General features: G+C 54.8%; 1 protein-coding gene across 5 annotated transcripts; it reads right to left on the reverse strand.

Annotated features, from left to right (window-relative positions):
- Positions 1-3,336: 3,336 nt before the first annotated feature.
- Positions 3,337-24,031, reverse strand: RNF146 (ring finger protein 146). 5 transcript variants are annotated; one of them, XM_068170394.1, is made up of 4 exons: positions 23,925-24,031; positions 13,171-13,327; positions 8,036-8,086; positions 3,337-5,123 (listed from the first exon to the last, which is right to left on the reverse strand). In XM_068170394.1, exon 4 carries the CDS (start codon positions 5,120-5,122, stop codon positions 4,094-4,096), a length of 1,029 nt encoding a protein of 342 aa, XP_068026495.1. In that variant the 5' UTR covers position 5,123; positions 8,036-8,086; positions 13,171-13,327; positions 23,925-24,031; the 3' UTR covers positions 3,337-4,093. The 5 variants fall into 5 exon arrangements, with proteins under 5 accessions (XP_068026495.1, XP_068026493.1, XP_068026497.1 ...); XM_068170392.1 differs by having other exon boundaries at positions 8,021-8,086; XM_068170396.1 differs by lacking the exon at positions 23,925-24,031 and adding an exon at positions 23,638-23,879 and having other exon boundaries at positions 8,021-8,086.
- Between the last annotated feature and the right edge of the window lie 873 nt (positions 24,032-24,904).

The raw sequence follows: 24,904 nt of genomic DNA on the forward strand, positions 1-24,904 counted from the left end.
GAGTCATGCAGTCACTGAAGCAGTTTGGGGCTCATTACAAACCCTTGCATACAGCACAGTATCTCTAACAGTCCTAATCACAGAGGGGTTTGTGGTGGAAGGACCCTGAACATCATCCAGGTCCAACCCCCTGCCATGGGCAGGACTTCCCCTCAGCCCAGGCTGCTCAAGTCCTCATCCAGCCTGGCCTTGAACACCTCCTGGGAGGGGACATCCACAACCTCTCTGGGCAAACTCTTCCACTGTCTCCCCAGCCTCACTGTCAAGGATTTCTTATATCTCCAGTCTCAATCCCCTCTGCCAGCTCAAAGCCATTGCCCCTTGGCCTGTCACAACAAACCCTCATAGAAAGGTCTCTCTCCAGCTCTCCTATAGCCCCCTTCAGCTACTGGAAAGCTACTCTGATGTCTCCCCAGAGCCTTTTCCTCTCCAGGTTGCCCTGGTGAGCTTTGCTGCTGAGAGAAATGCACTTCCCTGCCCTGCAGGCTAGGTGTGCTCTGGCAGTGTGTCTTTGGTTATCAGTTGTGGAAACGAAGCCATGCTGCAGGTTTTGTAGCAGTGTGATTTCCTTCTGCCCCCGGGGCCTCTCTCTGCCTGTGCTGTGCAAATTGCAACTCACTCACTGCAGAGAGCAAACCACCTCATGCAGTGTGGCTTAGGTCACATCTCCTGCTGCAGGTAATGGCTTAAAGCAGAGAAGGGAATTGCCACTTACTGCTTGCTCCTAGCTTCATCTCAAGAGTGTGTTTGTGTTCACAACTTGCTGACTGCTTCCTGAGCTCTCACCAGCCTCACTGCTTCCAGTGCTTCACAGCTGCAGCCAGCCAGGGGCCACAAGCAGCACCCTGGGGAGGGGGGTGCCTGAAGAGAGATCTGCTTCTCCACTTTGGGCAAGAACCCCCCCAAGGATGGATAGTCACTGATGGAATGGTTTGTAGACTGGTTTGGGCTGAAGGTCCTGAATTAAGTCTAGAATGAGAAGTTGTGGTTTGCTCCTGGCTGGCTTCAGCAGTAGCTCCCCTCCCATGAAGCAAAATGTGGGCACATGGAGGTGTTCTGACTGAAGGGGTTGGGAGCACCAAGGCAGACTTGGACTGGAGTCACTGTGTGCTAAGCTGCTAATGCAGGCACGGAGCCAGCTCCTGTGTGCTGCCACTAGCTGTGCTGTGAGGAACAGATCAACAGCAATATGGCATCAGAGAGCTGGTTGGAAAGACCTGTAAGATCACTCAGTGCAACCATTCTCTACTTCTCCCAAGGCTGGTGCTAAACCATGGCCCTCAGCACCACACCTCTGCCTCTCTGGAACACCTCCAGAGATGGGATTCCACCACCTCCCTGGAGAGTCTGGTCCAGTCTTGGAGAACCCTTTCAAGGAAGACTTTTCTTCTAATGCCCAGCTTAAACCTCTCCTGGGGCAGCTGGAGGCCCTTTCTTATCACTTGTTACAAGGGAGAAGAGACAAACCCCAGCCTCCTTTCAGGGAGCTGTAATAGTATCCCCCCCCAGTCTCCCAGACTAAACCAACCCCAGCTCCCTCAGCTGCTCCTCCCCAGCCCTGTTCTCCAGACCCTTCCCCAGCTTGGTTGCCCTTCTCTGGACCTGCCCCATCAGCTCAATGCCCAAACCTGCACCCAGGACTCAAGGTGTGGCCTCACCAGTGCTGAGTGGAGGGGCAAGATCCTGCCCTGCTCCTGCTGGCCACACCACTGCTGATCCAGGTCCTTTTCTGCAGGGCAATTTCCAGCCACTGTGCCCCAAGCCTGGAGCCTCCATGGGGTTGTTGTGACCCAAGTGCCAGGTCCCTCTGCAGAGCCTCCCTACCCCCCAGCAGATCAATCCTCCCTCCCAGCTTGCTGTCACCTGCAGACTTACTTTCACTCAGACCACTGATGCAGCTATTGAAGAGAGCTTACACATCATTTACACTCTCTTCTTGCAACATTTCTGCTGCAGAAATCAGGCTGCAGGATTCTTCTGCCCAGAAGGAAGAGGGAGGTGAGTTGATCAGATGAGAGCAAGGCCTGGTGAGTGCTACCTAAAGATGAGTGTTCAGCCTACTCCTGATGATTTGGCAGCACGAAGACACACTCCAGCAGTGCTGTGTTTGAGAGACAAGGCAGTCAGGGGAACAACTTCCAGAACTACCCCTGAGACCAGTCCTCTCTTTTGGTAAGCACAGGAAGCTGTTTTAAGAGAATGGCTTAGGTGGGAAGGGCCCTCAGAGAGAGAATAAACCAGGTTGGAAGAGACCTTCAAGATCATCAAGTCCAACCTACCATCCAACACCATCTGATCAACTAAACCATGGCACCAGGCACCCCAACCAGTCTCCTCCTGAACGCCTCCAGTGATGGTGACTCCACCACCTAGTAGATCACCTACTCCAACCCTCCTGCTGTGGGCAGGAGCACCTCTCAACTAGACTTAGTTGCTCAAGGCCTCATCCAGCCTGAGCTTGAACACCTCCAGGGAGGAGGCAGCCACAACCTCCTGGGACAACCTAGTGCAGAGTCTCACCCCCCTCATACTGAACTTCTTCCTCAGCTCCAGTCTAAGCCTGCTCTCCCTCAGCTTCAAACCATTCCTCCTTGTCCTGTCTCTAGACACCCTCATGAAAAGTCCCTTTGCAGCCTTCCTGCAGGATCCAGGACAAGAGGACACAGTCTCAAGCTGCACCAGGGGAGGTTTAGGCTGGAGGTGAGGAGAAAGTTCTTCCCCGAGAGAGTTGTTAGCCATTGGAATGTGCTGCCCAGGGAGGTGGTGGAGTCCCCATCCCTGGAGGTGTTCAAGAGGGGATTGGATGTGGCACTTGGTGCCATGGTTTAGTCATGAGGCCTGTGGTCACAGGTTGGACTTGATGATCTTTGAGGTCTCTTCCAACCTTGGTGATTCTGTGATCCCTCCAGGTGTTGGAAGGCAGCTCTAAGGTCCCCCCAGAGTCATCTCCCCTGGCTGAACACCCCCAGCTCCCTCAGCCTGTCACAGTATCACTAAGGTTGGACTGTCCTCACAGCAGAGGTGCTCCAACCCTTGGCTCATCTTCGTGGGTCTCCTCTGGCCTTGCTCCAACAGCTCTGTGACCTCCTTCTGCTGGGGACGGGCTTGGAGGGCGGGGGGGCCTCTGCAGAGCAGAGCAGAGGGGAGGCACAATGCCCTCTCCTGCCCTGCCAGCTCCCGCTGCGCTTTCCTTCCAGCCCCTGCGGCGCGAGGGGCAGGCAGGGCGGAGGCAGGGCGGAGGCAGGGCGGAGGCAGGGCGGAGGCAGGGCGGAGGCAGGGCGGAGGCAGGGCGGAGGCAGGGCGGAGGCAGGGCGGAGGCAGAGCTGAGGCAGTTCCTGATAAAATGTAGTTTTATTAAATTATAAACTCCGTAACAAAACCGAGACAGACCCAGGGGGAGCTCCAAACCCAAACCTACAGGGGACTAGATGGCAAAAGCCAGCCAGGATGCCACGAAGAGTGTCTAGGGAAGAACCTGCACCACAAGTTCAACGGCATTTCTTCCTCATGTCCACTGAGGGAAGGAGAATGATTGCTCTTTGTCTAGTAGAAACACATTGGCTTTAAACTCCAAACTCTACATCTATTGGGGGGGTTTTCCTCACATGTCAGTCAAGCATCCCGCTCACACCCAGCCTCCTGCCTTCTCCCACGCTGCTTCAGTCTTCTTTTCAGACACCAATCCATGCAGAAAGCAGTTAAGACACTTAATGCAACAGTCAGGTAATGGAGACAATTCCAAGTGGTACAGTAGATATACATTGGCCAAAAGGGGGCTGAGTATCCTGGGGGGGGATTGGGGATGGGGGGGGGGGGGGGGAGGGAAATGCTACAAAAGAAACACGAGACATTGCCAAGGAAACTGAGCATTGCTAAGCAGCTGTCAAACCACTCACAGCACAACCCAGTTCCCTACAGTTAGAGAGTCTTCCAGCTGAGACATGTTAAGAGACTTTAAAGTTGAAGAGAGAGCCAAATCTGCTTCTCCCCTTCACCCCACCCCTCCCACCAGACCCGGCGCTGGGTTCGAGCGCGCTGCCGGCGCGGGCAGAGGAGTTACAGGGCGAGGCCGGGGGCTGGGAGGGCTCTGGCTTTACACCTCAGTGACTGTGCACTGTCCATCCGGCCTCCTAGACCTGGTGCTGCCCACCCCGCCCCCCGCCGCCACCGGCTGGCTGGCGCTGGAGTGTCTCTGCTGGCCCGAGGGCAGGCGCTGCCGCAGCGGGGCAGAGGCGTCCTCGCTGTCACTGCTGGCGTCCGACTCGGTCTCCTCCACCGAGGTGTCGGGGGCCGGCACCCTGCCGGAAGAGGAGGACTCGTGGTCTTCTTCTCCCTCTCCCCTGTGACTCCTTTCAGCCATGCTGTCTCCATTGAGTTGCAAGTGGGCAAAAGAGTTCTCCAGGGAGTCGCTGGCGTCCGGCGAGGGGCTGGCAGGGCTCAGCAGCTGCCCGTCCAGCGAGGGCAGAGGCCGGGCGGGAACGGCCGCCAGGGGCTGCAGAGCCGCGGCGCCCGGCGCGGCCGTGCTGTCGGCGCCGTCGGCAGAGCTCTCTCGGGCCAGGTTGACGGTGTCGCAGTCCAGCCTCAGCCCGGCCACCCCCTTCTTTGGTATGTCTATGATGTCCCTTTTGATCTTCCGCCGGCGGCCGTGCTCGTTCCTGCGGTACTGCACCATGTTCTCCAGGTCCGCCACGTAGAGGAAGCCGGCGATCAGCATCTCGGTGCTCTTCTTGCCCTTGGAGAAGGCGTCCTCCAGCTCCCTGCTGGTGCGCTCGTCGTACTGCCACCAGCCGTTCCGCCCTTCGTAGTACCAAGCGTATTCTCCGTTGCCTCTGCTGGCCGCCTTGAGCTCCTCCGGGGACAGCAGGGTCGGCTTGTCCAGAAAGTCCTCCGGGATCTCCTGCCTGCAGAGGGCGCAGCGCTTGCCCAGCCAGGAGGCTCCCTTCACGCACAGGTAGCAGAAGACGTGGCGGCAGGGCAGGCTGACGGGGTGCACGCAGGTCTGCAGGCAGATGGCGCACTCGGGCACGGCCAGCGCCGGCGCCGCGCCGGCACACGGCTCGTTGGCCTTCCTGTTGGCGGGCAGCATGTTGATGGAGTGATCGATTTCTCCACAGCCGGCCATCCTGCAGGGGGAACAGACTGACATCAGTGTGTTGTGCAAGCTCAGCTGCCGCCTAGCAGCGCCTCTGACCTCAGCGTCCAGAGCAGCTGCTTTCCTTAAAGTCACCACTGCAGTCCTAACCTGAACAATGTCCTCTGAGATTCACACAACCAGAGAATGGCTTGGAAGGGACCTTGAAGGCATCTAGTTCCAGCCCCTCTGCCATGGGCAGGGATACTTCCCACCAGCCCAGGTTGCTCAGGGCCTCATCCAGCCTGGCACTGAACATCCCCAGCCTGTGCCAGTGTCTCCCCACCCTCACTGGAAAGAATGTCTTCCTCATCTCCACTCTCAATCTCCCCTCTCCCAGCTCAAAGCTGTTTCTCAATCTCCCCACTCCCAGCTCAAAGCCATTGCCCCTCATCCTGTCACTACAAGCCCCTGTCAGAAGTCCCTCCCCAGCTCTCCTGTGTCCTCCTTCAGGTACTGGAAGGCTGCTCTAAGACCTCCCTGGAGCCTTCTTCAGGCTGAACAGCCCCCACCCTCCCAGCCTGTCCCCACAGGGATGGATCAAGTAAATCAACTGAGGGGAGAATTGCTTTTGCTAATCACCAATCTTTATCAGCTGAATTTTCAGCACATCATCAGGCCAAGTCAGAAAACAAATGTTGGCATCTCCTCTGTTCCTTCCCTGAAGCAGTGCTGATTAATGAACCCTCAGCCAGCCAGTCCCTCTGGAGCCTCCTCAGGAAATTTCAAGCAGCTACAGTTTGGCTCCTCAAGAGCTGAGCTAGCTGCAAACACTAAACTGAGAACAGTCTCTCTTCACACCACTGGTGGTCATCTGCTGAAGGGACTGCCTGAACAGGGCCTCAGACTAGGTTTCCACAGCAGAAATGATGCCTGGTAGCAGCACCTGGCTGAAGGGACCTGGGGGTAGTGGTTGACAGCAGCTGAGCATGAGCCAGCAGTGTGCCCAGGGGGCCAAGAAGGCCAAGGGCATCCTGGTCTGCATCAGGAATAGTGTGGCCAGCAGGAGCAGGGAAGTCATTGTGCCCTGTGCTCAGCACTGCTTAGGCCACACCTTGAGTCCTGTGTCCAGTTCTGGGCTCCTCAGTTCAAGAAGGACATTGAGAGACTTGAAGGTGTCCAGAGAAGGGCAAGGAGGCTGGGGAGGGGTCTGGAGCACAGCCCTGTGAGGAGAGGCTGAGGGAGCTGGGGTTGCTTAGCCTGGAGAAGAGGAGGCTCAGGGGAGACCTTCTTGCTCTCTCCAACTCCCTGAAGGGAGGTTGCAGACAGGTGGGGGTTGGTCTCTTCTCCCAGGCACCCAGCAGCAGAACAAGAGGACACAGTCTCAAGCTGTGCCAGGGGAGGTTTAGGCTGGAGGTGAGGAGAAAGTTCTTCCCAGCAAGAGAGACTGGCCATTGGGATGTGCTGCCCAGGGAGGTGGTGGAGTCCCCATCCCTGGAAGTGTTTAAGAAGAGCCTGGATGAGGCCCTTGGTGCCATGGTTGAGTTGATTAGATGGTGCTGGGTGATAGGTTGGACTTGGATGATCTCAAAGGTCTTTTCCAACCTGGTTAATTCTATTCTATCCATTTTTCAGTCCCCACTCCCCCTGGCACCCCATCCCTCCAGCTGAGCCCAGGAACAGCCACAATGCTGCAGGAAGCATCAGGTCTGAAAGCTGAGGTGGCTTTTGCACAAGATAGCCTGGCTGCCTGTTTTCCTACACACCAAGAGAGCTCCCTGCTAGTGCTGAGTGCACCTCAGGAGGAACCCCTGCAGCTCAGCAGCAGGAGTGCCACAGAAGACACACAAACCACGGTTTCAGCACTCATTGCCTCTGTCTTCCCTGGCTGTACTTCGGTTCTGTCAGGAAGGGGGTTTGTAACCCATGGTAAGAAAGCAGAAAGACAAAACTGTGTCACGTGGGCACTGTGCAGGATGTCAGCTGCTGCAAAACCCTCCCCTAAATATGCAAATGCCTTCTCCACTGCATTTGTGCCATGGCAATCTCTCACATCTCTGCTCCATGCTAGTGTTCCTTTTCTGTTCTTACTTGTTAGCAAGCAAAGCCTAAGAGCAGCTCTCAAATGAGGTGAAGAACCAGCCTGGAGGGATGGGGCCTAAAAAAGTGCCTTCTTCTCCATTTCTATCCCCAAGGAGCTCTGATGCTGCCAGTCAGCAGAACAGCCTTGCAGTGGAGCTAGGCTTTGTTGTACAAGCAGCTAGGAACAGCCCCTGCAAAACCATCACAGGGACCTTGAGATGTCAGGAAGCCCAGCCACCTGCTCCAGGGCACTACCACCAATACTCCATCAGATCAGCCCTGCCTTTGTCCAGCTCAGTTGTTTTGCTCTCTACAGCTCCTTGGAAGGAGGCTGGAGTGAGGCAAGGGTTGGTCTCTTGGCCCTAGGATCAGGTGATAGAACAAGAGGCCATGGCCTGAAATGGTGCCCAGGGGAGGGTTAGGTTGGAGATGAGGAAAAACATCTTTCACAGAATCACCAAGGTTGGGAGAGGCCTCAAAGATCATCGAGTCCAACCTGTCACCACAGACCTCATGACTAAACCATGGCACCAAGGGCCACATCCAATCCCCTCTTGAACACCTTTGCTGCAGGAGTGGTCAGGGACTGGAACAGGTTGCCCAGGGAGGTGGTGGGGTCCCCAGCCCCGGGAGGCCCTGGGGGGCACCAGCCCTGGGAGGCCCTCAAGAAACCTGTGGCCATGGCACTTGGGGACATGGTTTAGTGACCATGGTGGTGTTGGGTTCCTGGTTGGACTGGATGGCCTTAGAGAGCTATTCCAGCTAACCCAATGCTGTGGTTCCATGAAGCCTACAAGGAGGGAGGGAGCACAGCCTGGCTGGGGAGCCTGCTGTGGTGTCACCCCCGTTGCTAGCAGAAAGTGTTACCTCAGGAGAACATGCCTGGTGTTACTGCCAACGCCTCTGCTGCTTCACACATCACATCAAGGCGTGCTGGGATGAAAACCAAAAAGATTTAGTGCTTCAGTGTCTGTATTTCTCTTCACAATCATGTAGCAAGTGCTGTTTACTTCAAAATGTATTTCTGGGTGCTGTCTGTTCCCTTCCACCGCTGCAACTTCCTCTCCAAAGGCCAAGGTCCTTTCTAATCCATTTTTTATCACATGATTCTTTTGAAAGCTCTACAGCTCAAAGAGAAGGGAACAGAACTGACCAGGCTGGAAAAGACCTCACAGATCATCAAGTCCAACCTATCACCCAGCATCATCTCATCAACTAAACCATGGCACCAAGGGCCTCATCCAGTCTCTTCCTAAACACCTCCAGTGATGGTGACTCCACCACCTCCCTGGGCAGCACATCCCAATGGCCAATCTCTCTTGCTGGGAAGAATTTCTTCCTAACATCCAGCATAAACCTCCCCTTGGCACAGCTTGAGACTGTGTCCTCTTGTTCTGGTGCTGGGTGCCTGGGAGAAGAGACCAACCCCCTCCTGGCTACAACTTCCCTTCAGGTAGTCTTCAGGTCTCCCCTGAGCCTCCTCTTCTCCAGGCTAAGCAACCCCAGCTCCCTCAGCCTCTCCTCACAGGGCTGTGCTCCAGACCCCTCCCCAGCCTCCTTGCCCTTAGCTATATTCAAGGTGAGGCTCCACAGGGCTCTGGGCAACCTGATCTAGTTGAGGATGCCCCTGCTGACTGCAGAGGGGCTTGGATTAGATGACCTCTGGAGGTCTTTTCCAACCCAGACCATTCTATAGTACACTTGACTGTCATACAGAGAGGGGAGAAAAAGGTAGGGTCAGGTAGGCTTTGTTGCCCCTCTCTGGACACCTTCCAGCATCTCAACATCTTTCTTAATCTGAGGAGCCCATAACTGGACACAGGACTCAAGGTGTGGCCTAACCAGTGCTGAGCACAGGGCACAAGGACTTCCCTGCTCCTGCTGGCAGGAAGGGAATACTTTTTTCCTGCCCCAGTTCAGACCAACCCAGCTGGCAATGGGAAGGAAAATACACAGCAAAAGGATGGAAGAGCTGAAGCCAAAGGACCTCTTGGTCCTTTTGGTCATGGGCAGAAGCCAGACCTGACTTAGAGAACAAAGCTCAGTTGAATTTAAAGCAACAATAACTTACCCAATTGAAGAGAGTACAATAATGAGAGGTACAGCTAGACCTTACACCCACCTTCCTCTCACCCCTCCCTCCTTCATGGGCTCAGCTCTGCTCTCCAGTTCCCTCCTTCCTGCTCACCAGAGGCACAGGCAGATGTGGATGGGGGTTTCAGTCAAGTTCATCACTTGGCTCTGCTCCTTCCTCCTCAGGGGGAGGACTGCTCACACTCTTCCCCTACCCAAGTGTGGGTCCCTTCCCCAGGGTGTAGTCTACCCTGTGACAACCTGCTCCAGCCTGGGCTTCCCTTGGCGTCAGGGCCTTCTCTAGGCACATCCACCTGCCCTGGGTCCTCCACAGGCTGCAGGTGCCCCACCATTAACCACCATGGGCTGCAAGACCTTAGCCTGCTCATTCCTGGGGAGGAAATCTCTGCAACATAACCTCCCCCCGCCCTCCTCACCTGACCCTGATGTCCACAGAGCGGTTTCTCTCCCATCCCCACCTCTCCAAGACAAAAGAAGTTGTCCAGCAGGTTTTAACCCTCTTCAATATGTTATCTTCCAACCTGGTCTGGTCTATTCTATTCTATCACTGAGACACTCCCACCACTGCTGACTGCTTCAGCCTTGCCCCCAGAGGTCAGTCCCACTTGGGAGTTGGGGATGTTTCCAGAAGCTTCTTGCAGGAGCCACCCATGTAGCTCCCCCCTGTGCTAACAAGCCCCTGCCAAACACACTGCAGCAGCACACAGCTGTGCCCACCTATGTTTGGCCCACATCTGAATTCCTTCCTCTGGGGCTTGCAGACAAAGCTGCACAGTGGCTCTGAGAGCAGCACACCAGACACAGCTACAGCACTGCCTGCCCCCTGGGAGCTCTCTCTTTTCACTGCACAGGGCACACCTAGCAGCAGGATTTTCACACCCAAACTAGAGGTTAATGATGAGAAGCTTATCAGAAAAGGGGGGAGGAGAAGCTACTGAGGATTCAGAGGAGAGGAAATTCAGCTATTGATCAGCCTGCACTAACCTGAGGGAAAGGCTCTGAACGTTCAGGTGCCCTCACACTGAGCTCCTGCTGTGCAAAGAGGCTGACAGGCAGCAGAGATGTGCACTCCCATGCTCCAGTTTCACAAAGGGCTGCCTGTCCCTGAATGCACTCTGGGAGGTTCTCCTTTTCAGAGTCAAAAGATTAAAGCAACCTGCAGGTAAGTAACTTTGATCCCAGCTGCCTCTTGCAGGCCAAGGTTCTGGAGGGGATCAGAATGCAGTGCTGGGATGACAAATGCCATGCAGCCTGGCCAAGCAAATGCTGACACCATGCTGCAAGCATAGGAAAGGTGCAGATGACACTAAGCTGGGGGCAGGAGTTGATCTGCTGGAGGGCAGAGAGGCTCTGCAGAGGGACCTGGACAGGCTGGATAGATGGGCAGAGTCCAAGGGCAGGAGATTGAACACATCCAAGTGCCAGGTGCTGCACATTGGCCACAACGACCCCATGCAGTGCTACAGGCTGGGGTCAGAGTGGCTGAGAGCAGCCAGGCAGAAAGGGACCTGGGGGTGCTGGTGGATGGTAGGATGAACATGAGCCTGCAGTGTGCCCAGGTGGCCAGGAGGGCCAATGGCATCCTGGCCTGCATCAGGAAGAGTGTGGCCAGCAGGAGCAGGGAGGTCATTCTGCCCCTGTGCACTGCACTGGTTAGGCCACACCTTGAGTCCTGTGCCCAGTTCTGGGCTCCTCAGTTTAGGAAGGAGGTTGACTTGCTGGAAGGTGTCCAGAGAAGAGCAGCAAAGTTGGTGAGGGGCTTGGAGCACAGCCCTGTGAGGAGAGGCTGAGGGAGCTGGGGTTGCTTAGCCTGGAGAAGAGGAGGCTCAGGGGAGACCTTCTTGCTCTCTCCAACTCCCTGAAGGGAGGTTGTAGCCAGGTGGGGGTTGGGTTCTTCTCCCAGGCAGCCAGCACCAGAACAAGAGGACACAGTCTCAGGCTGCACCAGGGGAGGTTTAGGCTGGAGGTGAGGAGAAAGTTCTTCCCAGAAAGAGAGATTTGCCATTGGAATGTGCTGCCCAGGGAGGTGGTGGAGTCACCTCCTAAACACCTCCTAAACACCCCCGGAGGTGTTTAGGAGGAGACTTGATGGGGTGTTTGGTGCCATGGGTTAGTTGTTTAGGTGGTGTTGGATGATAGGTTGGACTTGATGATCTTGAAGGTCTCTTCCAACCTGGTCTATTCTATTCTAAAGTTTGAGCTGGGCATCAAGAGGTCACACATTCATTGGAGAGCTCTGAGAGTCCTTTCTAGACAGGCCATGAACAGGAAGGAGTAAATGCCTTCTCTCGTAATTCCTCTGTGAATTTCAATGACTTGGAGGAAAAATGTCTGGGTGAAATGAATAGAGCTGGAGGAGCAAACCCTTATCTCTAAGCAAGTGCTGCCCTGCAACATAAAACTCTTCCAAGATAAGTGCAACTGCAGCTGGATGTGCTCAGAATGCAGGACAGTCATGCACTTGAAGATCCCCTATCAACTCAAGTGATGCTGTCTCAAGTTGGGGCTTGAAAGGAAGAGCCTAATTAATACTTCTTTGGTTTACCTGCTTAGGTATCAAATCTAGGCCCTTGCTTTGGTTGTAAGCTGAGGATGTACACACAGAATTTTGTCTTGAAGAGCTGCTCCTTCAGAAAGGAAGGCAACCATCTAGGGAGTGCTCATTCTGCTGTGTTATGGCCCTGGAAGCACTTTCATTACAACTCTGTGGTGTTAAGAGGGAAACAAAATGGACCACAGACTGCTGCTCCTGAAATCAGGAGCAGGATTTTATAGCAAGCTCTCATCAAGGAAGGCTTCACATTGTCACTGGTATCAAGGAAGGCTTCACATTGTCACTGGTATCAAGGAAGGCTTCACACTGCAACTGTTACCAAACAGCAAATCTCTGGGTTTTCATAGAATCACAGAACTGTCAGGGTTGGAAGGGACCTCAAGGCTCAGCCAGCTCCAACCCCCTGCCATGGGCAGGGACACCTCACACTACAGCAGGTTGCTCACAGCCACATCCAGCCTGGCTGCAAACACCTCCAGGCTGAGGCTGCCACTACCTCCCTGGGCAACCTGTGCCAGGCTCTCACCACCCTCATGGGGAACAACTTCCTCACAGCCAATCTCAATCTCCCCATTTCTAGTTTTGCTCCATCCCCCCCCAGTCCTATCACTCCCTGACAGCCTCAAAAGTCCCTCCCCAGCTTTCTTGAAGCCCCCTTCAGATCCTGGAAGGCCACAGTTAGGTCTTTCAGAGCCTTCTCTTCCCCAGACTGAACAGCCCCAACTCCCTCAGTCTGTCCTCATAGCAGAGCAGCTCCAGCCCTCTGCTCCTCCTCATGGCCCTTCTCTGGACACCTTCCAGCACCTCCAGACCCTTCCTGGCACAGAGGCTCCAGAACTGGCCCCAGAGCTCCATCTGTGGTCTCAGCAGAGTGGAGCAGAGGAGCAGAATCCCCTCCCTGGCCCTGCTGGCAACACCTCTCTTGCAGCCCAGAGAGCCAAGCAGAGCCTGGGCTGCAAGTGCTCACTGAGAGCTCATGTTGAGCTTCTCCTCCCTCAGCACCCCCAAGGCCTTTTCTTCAGGGCTGCTCTCAAGCCAGTCCCTGCCCAGCCTATATTGGTGCTTGGGATTGTCCCAACCCAGCTGCAGCACCTTGCCCTTGGTCTTGTTGAACCTCCTGAGGTTGTCCTGACCCCAGCTCTGCAGCCTGCCCAGGTCCCTCTGGATGGATCTTTCCCTCCAGCTGTCAGCAGCACCACACAGCTTGGTGTCATCAACAAACCTGCTGAGGGTGCCTCAGTGCCTCTGTCCTTGCTGCCAACACAGATGTTAAACAAGGCTGCTTTTGGAGGGCTGGGTTCCCTTAATTACGTAAGATGGAAATATTACATGAGTGAACAGTTAGGGCAAAACTTCATCAAACTCTTACCTCCTCTGAAGAATGTCTACTGCAGCATGCCACAAGACTGGAAGGTGCTCTCTTCAGATGTCTGCAGCCAGGGTGGCAGGGCCTCTTCCCCAGGGCTGGCTCATTCCTCACTTGTCTTGCTCAACAGCACTCTGCAGCCTTTCAGCTTCCCTGCACACTGATGGGAAACAAAGGACACCACCATCACAGTGCTGCACAGAGGCACCAGCAAACTCCTTGCTATGCCATGGTCCTGCTGTACCTGATGCAGGCTGCTTCCTGGTCAAGAACCTCAGATTCTGGGCTGGGGTTGGGTTTGTGTTTGGCAATAATCAATCATGGCCCACAGATTTCTGTGACTGCATCACAGAGTGGTTTGGGTTGCAAGGGACCTTAAAGATCACAGTACCACCAAGGCTGGAAGAGACCTCAGAGATCGTGAAGTCCAACCCGGTACCACAGACCTCAGGACTAAGCCATGGCACCAAGTGCCACATCCAATCCCCTCTTGAACACCTCCAGGGATGGGGACTCCACCACCTCCCTGGGCAGCACATTCCAATGGCTAACAACTCCCTCAGTGAAGAACTTTCTCCTCACCTCCAGCCTAAACCTCCCCTGGCACAGCTTGAGACTGTGTCCTCTTGTTCTGCTGCTGGCTGCCTGCGAGAAGAGACCAACCCCCACCTGGCTACAACCTCCCTTCAGGGAGTTGTAAAGAGCAAGAAGGTCTCCCCTGAGCCTCCTCTTGTCCAGGCTAAGCAACCCCAGCTCCCTCAGCCTCTCCTCACAGGGCTGTGCTCCAGACCCCTCCCCAGCCTCCTTGCCCTTCTCTGGACACCTTCAAGTCTCTCAATGTCCTTCTTAAACTGAGGAGCCCAGAGCTGGACACAGGACTCAAGGTGTGGCCTAACCAGTGCTGAGCACAGGGCACAATGACTTCCCTGCTCCTGCTGGCCACACTGTTCCTGATGCAGGCCAGGATGCCATTGGCCTTCTTGGCCCCATGGGCACACTGCTGGCTCATGTTTAGGCAGCACCCCAGGTCCCTTTCTGCCTGGCTGCTCTCAGCCACTCTGACCCCAGCCTGTAGCTCTGCCTGGGGTTGCTGTGGCCAGAGTGCAGTCCCCGGCACTTGGACTTGTTGAATGCCATCCCATTGGCCTCTGCCCATCTGTCCAGTCGGTTGAGGTCCCTCTGCAGAGCCTTTCTGCCCTCTAACTGACCAACATCTGCTCCCAACTTGGTGTCATCTGCAAATTTGCTGATGACTGACTCAACCCCCTCATCCAGATCATCAATAAAGATGTTAAAGAGCACAGGGCCCAGCACTGATCCCTGGGGCACACCACTGGTGCCTGGCTGCCAGCTGGCTGTGGCACCATTCACCACCACTCTCTGGGCTCAGCCTCCAGCCAGTTCCTAATCCTAATCATCTAGCTCAACCCCCCTCTGCTATGGGCAGGGACACCTCTCCCTAGACCTGGTTGCTCTTTGTCTGAAGCATTACAAAAGGCAATTACCTCAAACCAAAAGGAGCTGAGGGCTCATTTCCATGCAGCAACCATGTACACAGGAGGAGAAACAAGCCCAGAGTCAGGAGCATGTTGTGTTGATGCAAATGTAACCTTTCCTGAGTGACTCCTTATAGTTAGGGAGTTTAAAAAGTCACAGTGCCTTCCCCACCCTCTGGATAAAACATTCATCTCAGAGTTCCACAGGACTATCCAGGCTTCTCTCTTGCCTCTTAACAGGGGCTGGGATCAGATCACCCAGGGGAAAACACTGCATGCAAAGAACTGATTTCCCTGAGGTGCTCCCCATAGTTCATAGAGTCATGGAACAGTCTGGGTTGGAAGGGAACTTAAAGATCATCCAGTTTCCACCCCCCTGCCATGGGCAGGGACCAGGCTGCTCATCCAATGTGGCTTTGACCACTCAAGCACTCTGCAGCTCAGAGCCTTGCATCCCCACCCTATTTTCCAGAGATCACAAGCAGTCTGGAGCACAGCCCCCTGAGGAGAGGCTGAGGGAGCTGGGGTTGCTTAGCCTGGAGGAGAGGAGGCTCAGGGGAGACCTTCTTGCTCTCTACAGCTCCCTGAAGGGAGGTTGTAGCCAGGTGGGGGTTGGTCTCTTCTCCCAGGCATCCAGCACCAGAACAAGAGGACACAGTCTCAAGCTGTGCCAGGGGAAGTTTAGGTTGGAGGTGAGGAGAAAGTTCTTCCCAGAAAGAGTTGTTAGCCATTGGAATGTGCTGCCCAGGGAGGTGGTGGAGTCCCCATCCCTGAAAGTGTTTAAGAAGAGCCTGGACGGGGTGCTTGGTGCCATGGTTGAGTTGATCAGATGGTGCTGGGTGATAGGTTGGACTTGATGATCTCAAAGGTCTTTTCCAACCTGGTTAATCCTATTCTATTGATCTCATGAATGAAGCTCAGAACGCTTCACCACTCCTCTTTCCTAACCTACATATGTATCTCCTCAGAGCAGCTTAGAAACAAGCTCTATGACCCAGATTTGATACTGAGGGCAAACAAAGGATTAATTAGGATCTTCCTTCCTTTCTTCATAAAGTGTGGATGGGCTCTGGAATAAATGGATGCCCTCTTCTACAGAGAGAGAAGGGATGCAGCTCAACCTTCACACCTCAGCATGCCCCTCTGCAGCCCAGCAGGTCATGTCAGTCACAATACACTCAGCAGATGTCACCAACCAGGATCTGAGCTGAGTCAGTTCACAGACACAGTATCACAGTATCACCAAGGTTGGAAGAGACCTCGAGGATCATCGAGTCCAACCTGGCACCACAGACCTCATGACTAAACCATGGCACCAAGTGCCACATCCAATCCCCTCTTGAACACCTCCAGGGATGGGGACTCCACCACCTCCCTGGGCAGCACATTTCAATGGCTAACAACTCTCTCTGGGAAGAACTTTCTCCTCACCTCCAGCCTAAACTTCCCCTGGCACAGCTTGAGACTGTGTACTCTTGTTCTGGTGCTGGTTGCCTGGGAGAAGAGACCAACCCCTTCCCAGATACAACCTCACTTAAGGGAGTTGGAGAGAGCAAGAAGGTCTCCCCTGAGCCTCCTCTTCTCCAGGCTAAGCAACCCCAGCTCCCTCAGCCTCTCCTCACAGGGCTGTGCTCCAGACCCCTCCCCAGCTTTGTTGCCCTTCTCTGGACACCTTCCAGCATCTCAACATCTTTCCTAAACCGAGGAGCCCAGAACTGGACACAGGACTCAAGGTGTGGCCTAACCAGTGCTGAGCACAGGGCACAAGGACTTCCCTGCTCCTGCTGGCCACACTCTTCCTGATGCAGGCCAGGATGCCCTTGGCCTTCTTGGCCCCCTGGGCACACTGCTGGCTCCTGTTTAGACAGCTGTCAGTCAGCAAAGTCAAGCCCAGCCAAGGAGTGGTAAGCCCCTGAAAGGCCCTGGAGCCTTCAGCATTCCACCTTCTGTGCTGGAGCCCTCCATCAAAGCACCCAGCACTGCTGAGCAACACCAGAGTGCCATGTGCAGATGACTGCAGGGAGACACACCGCTCAAGCACGTTCTGCTCTTTGTAGCTGAGCTCCATCTACCATCCCATGCAGCTATTTTTAGAGAGCTCCCAAGGGGAAAACACAGACATGACCAAGCCTATCCACACCTTGCCTGCCCTCATCCTTCTGGCAGCTTCCCCCTTCTTCACACATCAATCTGAAGCCACCAGCTGGAATCACATTCGATTTGGAGCTCCTCTGATCCACTGAAGACAAGATACTATGTGTGCTATGATCAAAGAGACACTTGCAACAGGCTTGATGCTGTGGGTGTGGTGTTCCAGCCCTCATCTTAGGAGCTGCCTCCTTGTTACTGTGGCAGCTATCACTTGAAGCCTTTTATCTACTACCTCTTGCAATCCACTACCCCCAGCAAGCCACTACCCCCAGCAATCCACTACCAGAGGCAGCACACTCACAGCATCAATGTACAACACTACACATCTAGAGCTTGCCCAAGGAGGTAGCTGAGTTCCCAGCCCTAGGGATGGGATCGGGATGGGATAGGGATGGGATAGACCAGGTTGGAAAAGACCTTTGAGATCATCAAGTCCAACCTATCACCCAGCACCATCTGATCAACTAAACCATGGCACCAAGCACCCCAGCCAGTCTCTTCCTAAACACCTCCAGGGATGGGGACTCCACCACCTCCCTGGGCAGCACATTGCAGTGGCCAATCTCTCTTTCTATGAAGAACTTCTTCCTAACATCCAGCCTAAACCTCCCCTGGCACAGCTTGAGACTGTGTCCTCTTGTTCTGGTGCTGCTTGCCTGAGAGAAGAGACCAACCCCCACCTGGCTACAACCTCCCTTCAGGGAGTTGGAGAGAGCAAGAAGGTCTCCCCTGAGCCTCCTCTTCTCCAGGCTAAGCAACCCCAGCTCCCTCAGCCTCTCCTCACAGGGCTGTGCTCCAGACCCCTCCCCAGCCTCCTTGCCCTTAGTTATATTCAAGGTGAGGCTCCACAGGGCTCTGGGCAACCTGATCTAGTTGAGGATGCCCCTGCTGACTGCAGAGGGGCTTGGACTAGATGACCTCTGGAGGTCCTTTCCAACCCAGACCATTCTATAATGCACTTGACTGTGATGTAGAGAGGGGAGAGAAAGGTAGGGTCAGTTCTGGCAGATGCTTTAGGCAATCAAAATGCATGCACAGATTCAAGGGGTGCAATTATAGCTGGAAGAACCCACAAAGGGCATAATTATGGGATGATGATGGTGAGGCAACTTTCTACCTGCTGCAAAGCTCTTCAAAAGCAGCAGTTCCCAAAGTGACTTCAGCTAACATCTGCATTTCCTGACATTGTTATTTCATAAGCCAGGCTTGGAACTTTTACTGAGCAGGACAAAAGGTCCTTGTGGTTACCTACACCCCCCCTCACCCTGCTCTGGAGGATGACTCCTCCTGGAAAGTCAAGTGGCTAAGAGCTGTGTTCTATAGCCAGCAATTACTTTGCTGTGCTGGAAAAGCAGGTAGTATGCACAGTGAGAGCTATCTGCAGCAGCCTTCTACATCCCTTCCTTCTGCACACTCACCAGACCCAGGCATCCTATCACACACTCATTCTGAACCTCAGTCAAGATGCAGCAGCAGCAGGACAACACCACTGAGCAGGAGCATGCAGTGACAGTGGGGAACATCTCCTCACTCAGCAGGTAACTGCTCTGATTGTCCCCTGGAAAGCCTCTCAGGATGCTTGCTGGGAGAAGTCACACCTGCTCCTTTCACCCAATGTGACCCGAGCTGCACCAGCACATTCGGATCTGCTACACCCAGCCTCAAGATGTTCATGTGGTGGACTTCCTACCAGGATGATTGGGGTACTGGATGATAGTAGGCTGAACATGAGCCAGCAGTGTACCCAGGGGGCCAAGAACCCCAAGGGCATTCTGGCCTGCATCAGGTAGAGTGTGGCCAGCAGGAGCAGGGAAGTCCTTGTGCCCTGTGCTCAGCACTGGTTAGGCCACACCTTGAGTCCTGTGTCCAATTCTGGGCTCCTCAGTTTAGGAAAGATGTTGAGATGCTGGAAGGTGTCCAGAGAAGGGCAACAAAGCTGGGGAGGGGTCTGGAGCACAGCCCTGTGAGGAGAGGCTGAGGGAGCTGGGGTTGCTTAGCCTGGAGAAGAGGAGGCTCAGGGGAGACCTCATTGCTCTCTCCAACTCCCTGCAGGGAGGTTGTAGCCAGGTGGGGGCTGGTCTCTTCTCCCAGGCACCCAGCACCAGAACAAGAGGACACAGTCTCAAGCTGCACCTAGGGAAGTTTGGGCTGGATGTTAGGAAGAAATTCTTCCTAGAAAGAGAGATTGGCCCCTGGAATGTGCTGCCCAGGGAGGTGGTGGAGTCACCATCACTGGAGGTGTTTAGGAGGAGACTTGATGGGGTGCTTGGTGCCATGGTTTAGTTGATTAGATGGTGTTAGATGACAGGTTGGACTCACGGATCTCAAAGCTCTCTTCCAACCTGGTTAATTCTATTCTATTCTATTTAAAACCCCTCCAGGGATGGGGATTTAACCACCTCCCTGGGCAGCCTGTGCCGGTCTGTGAGAAACCTTTCAGGGAAGAAGTTTCCTCTAATATTAAACCTAACCTCTCCTGGTGCAGCTTGAGACCATTTCTTCTCACACTGTCACCAGGGAGAAGAGATCAACACCCACATTGGAGCTCTCCCTCAAATGAAGATGATCTCAACTCCTGCAACTCTGTACAGATTACTTTACAGCAGCTATCACAAATCATCCTTTTCCCCTGTCACAGGCTGGAAGCTCAGCACCTACAGCATTACTGCAGAGGAGCAAATACACTTCTGTAACTAAACACTAGGGCTTTTCCATCAAGCTCCCTAACTCATCACTCCATGATTGGGGTGAAATTATTGCTTAGCCTGGAGAAGAGGAGACTCAGGGGAGACCTTATCACTCTCTACAACTACCTGAAGGGAGGTTGTAGACAGGTGGATGTTGGTCTCTTCTCCCAGGCAAGCAGCACCAGAACAAGAGGACACAGTCTCAGGCTGCTCCAGGGGAGGTTTAGGTTGGATGTTAGGAGGAAGTTCTACACAGAGAGAGTGAGTGCCCATTGGAATGGGCTGCCTGGGGAGGTGGTGGAGTCACCATCACTGGAGGTGTTCAGGAGGAGACTTGATAGGGTGCTTGGTGCCATGGGTTAGTTGTTTAGGTGGGTTGGATTGGTTGATGGGTTGGACCTGAGGATCTTGAAGGTCTCTTCCAACCTGGTTTATTCTAAATTCTAAAGGAGAGGAAAGATGGGTGAGAGAGAGAGAAAGAGAAGGGTGAAAGGAGAGGAAAAGAGAGGAAAGAACCCCTGGGTTCTGTCCTTCCCTAGAACTTGCACAAAGCAGACACTATGGTTGAAAAGAAGGAAGGTGGTGGGTTTTGTTTGAACAGGAAAATGATGTCCCTCCTGTCTGACAGTGCTGGTGTGGCAATACAGGCTGAGCTCAGGGCACTGAGCCTATGGGGGATTTTTGCTTAGCTGTCCCTAGGCATTGGATAGCACAACAGACAAAAAACCCTCACTGTTCCCTCTCCTTACCTACCTTTCTACTCCTTAACCTTAGAATATATGCAATAATTGCTGAGTGAGATGATGCTTCAGGCTGCCTGTAACTCCTTATCCTCTGCTATCACACAGGCACAAGAAAATAACCTTCCTACTTGGGGTAGATCTGGAAGTGCACCACAAAAGCACAGCCAAGTGCAGAGCAGTCACCCATTTTGGGGCTGAACTCCTCCATGGTTATGCAAAATGAGGTTGCTCTCCTACGCTGCAACTGCAGCACTGAATCTGTGCTCTGAGCATTCCAATTTAGTTAACACCCAAAATGTTAGCTCCTGACTCAAGTGCCAGGACACTGTGTGGGGGAAAGGAAGCACAACTCGGCTCAAGCTATCAGTGCTGAAGAAAAACTCAGGACAAGAACATCCCTTGAAGGTGTCCAGAGAAGGGCAAGGAGGCTGGGGAGGGGTCTGGAGCACAGCCCTGTGAGGAGAGGCTGAGGGAGCTGGGGTTGATTAGCCTGGAGAAGAGGAGGCTCAGAGGAGACCTCATTGCTGTCTACAACTCCCTGAAGGGAGGCTGTAGCCAGGTGGGGGTTGGTCTCTTCTCCCAGGCACCCAACAGCAGAACAAGAGGTCACAGTCTCAAGCTGTGCCAGGGGAAGTTTAGGCTCAAGGTGAAGAGAAAGTTCTTCCCAGAAAGAGTAATTGGCCACTGGAATGTGCTGCCCAGGGAGGTGGTGGAGTCCCCATCCCTGGAGGTGTTCAAAAAAGGCTTGGATGTGGCACTTGGAGCCATGGATTAGTTGTCAGGAGGTGCTGGGTATTAGGTAATAGGTTGGACTTGATGATCCTTGAGGTCTTTTCCAACCTGGTTGATTCTATGATTCACAGAATCACCAAAGTTGGAAGAGACCTCAAAGATCATTGAATCCAACCTGTCACCACAGACCTCACAACTAAACCATGGCACCAAGTGCCACATCCAATCCCCTCTTGAACACCTCCAGGGACAGGGACTCCACCTCCCATTCCACACATGCAGATGTGGTTAACATGCACAGAAGAGAGAAAAACAATGAATCTATTCCAACAAAAAGCCTTTTCCACTACCAGTTCCACGAGTGCACTGTTCCACAGCCTTTAACAACACTGCAGCTCCAGCTCTCTAAACAAACAACTCCACTACATCTAAACCAGCGCAGTGTATTTGGAAGAAAACAGGAACAGAACTCTCCCTCCCTCGGTGCAGATTCTGCAGCAGAGCAGTTTAAACAATTGGCATTTGGATTCACCTGAAAAGAAATTGCAGTACTAACCACACCAGAATATAAAAGCAAGTGCCTGCAAACATTCAATATTTAAGACCTCCTCAAAATGAGCAAATCAATAATCAGGCTGCACTGTGCTGTCATTAGGATCACACTGTCAGTTTTGAGAGGTGCTTTAGAATAGAACAGAATAGAATTAACCAGGTTGGAAGAGAGCTTTGAGATCAAGTCCAACCTATCACCCAGCACCATCTCATCAACTAAACCATGGCACCAAGCACCCCAGCCAGTCTCTTCCTAAACACCTCCAGGGATGGGGACTCCACCACCTCCCTGGGCAGCACATTCCAGTGGCCAATCTCTCTCTCTATGAAAAACTTCTTCCTCACCTCCAGCCTAAACCTCCCCTGGCACAGCTTGAGACTGTGTCCTCTTGTTCTGGTGCTGCTTGCTTGAGAGAAGAGATCAACCCCCACCTGGCTACAACCTCCCTTCAGGGAGCTGGAGAGAGCAAGAAGGTCTCCCCTGAGCCTCCTCTTCTCCAGGCTAAGCAACCCCAGCTCCCTCAGCCTCTCCTCACAGGGCTGTGCTCCAAACCCCTCCCCAGCTTTGTTGCTCTCCTCTGACACCTCCCAGCACATCAACATCTTTAGGAATTATTTAAGTAGCCCACTACCCAGGGGCAGCAGCTAACAAGACTGAACAGGAGTCTACTGTTGGCATCACAGCAGGTGACAAAAGCACAAGGTTTTGAATGCTCTGCTCCCTGCCCTTCAGCCTGTTTGTTCAGGGCAAAAGTGTAAGCACACATCGTTTATGCAACAGTAACAAAACCTCTGCTAGCTTTAGTTCTTAGCACTGAGATGGCACACTAGCATTTAAAACCTCACACTTTCATTTCATAGAACTTTGGAGTCATTGTGGTTGGGAAAGACCTTTAAGATCATTCAGTCCAACCATTCTCTAGCTCTGCTGAGGCTGCTGCTAAGCCATGTCCCTCAGCGGCACGTATCTGCCTCTTTGAAACCCCTCCAGGGATGGGGATTCAACCACCTCCCTGGGCAGCCTCTTCCAGTCTTTTGAGACACCTTTCAGGGAAGAAGTTTCTTCTAATATTAAACCTAAACCTCCTGTGGTGCAGCCTGAGGCCATTTCCTCTCATCCCATCACTTGTTACTAGGGAGAAGAGACCAAGCCCCACCTCACTGCAACCTCCTTTCAGGGAGTTGTTGAAAGCAATGAGCTCTCCCCTCAGCCTCCTCCTTCTCCAGAACCCAGTTCCCTCTGCCTCTCCTCAGCGGAGCTGTTCTCCTGAGCAGAATCTGGCCTCGACTATTTTCACCTGCATTAAAACCTGGCATCTCTGGCACGCTCTTTTCAGCGGCGGCGACACGCACTGCGCCAAAAGGGCAGCCCTGCCTTCACGTCCCGTTTCAACGCTCCGAAGGGATGCAATCCCGACGCCTGAGCCGGGACCACGAAGCACCACGGAACAGCAGCGCTACAAACGGCAGTTACCTCTCCTTTAGGCGCTCGGCGCTGCGCTCCTAGGGGCTGCTCGCACGACTTCCACTCCAGCTCCGCGCAGCCCGGCAACCCACGCAAGCCGGCTGTGGCGGCTGGAAGCGCTCACATCACTCGCGGAGTGGGAGCGGGGCGCTGGTTGGGCACGGGGACTCTGCCACGCGTGACGCCGCCGCCGCCACGGCTACCGCTCCTGACCTATTTTTACCGCCCAGCAAAAACCCAACCTGCAAACCTGGGCCCCGAGCCGGCACGCAGCACCCAGCCAGCTCCAGCCGGGCAGAGGGAGGCGAGCCCCAGCGCGACAGAAAGGGACACGGCGAGGGCCTACGGGAAGCGCCGGCAGGCTCTCTGCTGCCGGCGGCGGCGAGGCGAGGGCCGAGCGGAGGCCGGTGCCGGCTGCCCCCGAGCGCTGATGGCCGCCGGCCGAGCGGCCGCCGGTCGCGGCTCCCCCGAGCGCGGAGGGCCGCGGGGCGGGGCCGAGCCCCCCCGTCGGAGCCCAGGGGCGGCGGGCAGCGCCCAGCGCCGCCGCGGCCCCCCACACCCCCCACACCCGTCACGTGACCCGGCGGGCGGGGCGGCTGCCGGCGATTCCCCCCCGCCCCGCTCCGCTCCCTCCTTCCCCTCACCAAAACAATACGGGGCACGGCTCCTCGCCGAGGCGCCTCGGTTGAGGCCCTCACCGCACCGCGCTGACCGCCGGCCTTTTGTTCAGGGCGCACAACCGTGGGGCGAGGCCTCGGCAATCGGCGGAGCTCGGCCGCCCGCTCCCCTTCGCCGGCAGTGTAAGGAGGGGGGGAGGGGGGGAAAGTGGCGACGCCGGTCCCCGGACCCGGGCGGCCGCGGAAGGGGGGCCGGTGGTGGTTGCGGTGATGGTAGCTGCCTCTCCCCGCCCGCCGTGGCGCCAAGCACTCACCCGCCGGGCCGGCCCGCGCCGCTCTAGCCGCAGCCGTCACCTGCCGCCTCCTCCGGCCCCGCCGCCGGGACAGCGGGGACGCACTGACGTCACGCGCGAGACAAACGCGGCGCCGTGACGCTACGCAGGGGGAGGGGGGAAGGGGAGGAGCTCACCGCGGCTGGGGAGGGGTTAGTGCCTGACGCCAGTGCGTGATGCCGCCTTGCCCCGCCCCCTTTGCGCCGCTGCCATGGCGACGAGGCCTGCGCGCAGCCCTGCGTTTCCCTGCCCTGTCGCCCCTTCCTCCTTTTCCCTTCCCTTCCCTTTCCCCCTTTCCTCCTTTTCCCTTCCCTTCCCTTTCCCCCTTTCCTCCTTTTCCCTTCCCTTCCCTTTCCCCCTTTCCTCCTTTTCCCTTCCCTTCCCTTCCCCCCTTTTCCCCCTTCCCCCCTTTTCCCCCTTCCCCCCTTTTCCCCCTTCCCCCCTTTTCCCCCTTCCCCCCTTTTCCCCCTTCCCCCCTTTTCCCCTTTCCCCTTCCCCTTCCCCTTCCCCTTCCCCTTCCCCTTCCCCTTCCCCTTCCCCTTCCCCTTCCCCTTCCCCTTCCCCTTCCCCTTCCCCTTCCCCTTCCCCTTCCCCTTCCCCCCCTTCCCCTTCCACTCTCCCTCTTCCCCCCCTTTCCTCCTTTTCTCTTCCATTACCCTTTCCATCACTCCCCTCCTCAGCTGGACAGGGAAGAGAGACTCGAGCAGGAAGGCTTTCAGGTTGAGAGAAGGACAAGGAGAGATCACTAACAGATCACTGTCACAGGCAAAACAGCCTGGACTTGAGGGAATTAGTTGAATTTATTACCCATCAAATCAGAGTAAGATAATGAGGAATAAAAACTAAATCTTAAAACACCTTCCCTCCACCTCTCCCTTCTTCCCAGGCTCAGCTCTGCTCCTGAGTTCACAGAATCACAGAATGGTCAGGGTTGGAAGGGGCCTCAAGGCTTAAATTGGAGA

Source organism: Melanerpes formicivorus, unplaced genomic scaffold, assembly GCF_026170545.1.
Source record: "Melanerpes formicivorus ecotype bairdi unplaced genomic scaffold, bMelFor1.0.p_v2 SCAF_370, whole genome shotgun sequence".
NCBI lineage: Eukaryota > Metazoa > Chordata > Aves > Piciformes > Picidae > Melanerpes > Melanerpes formicivorus.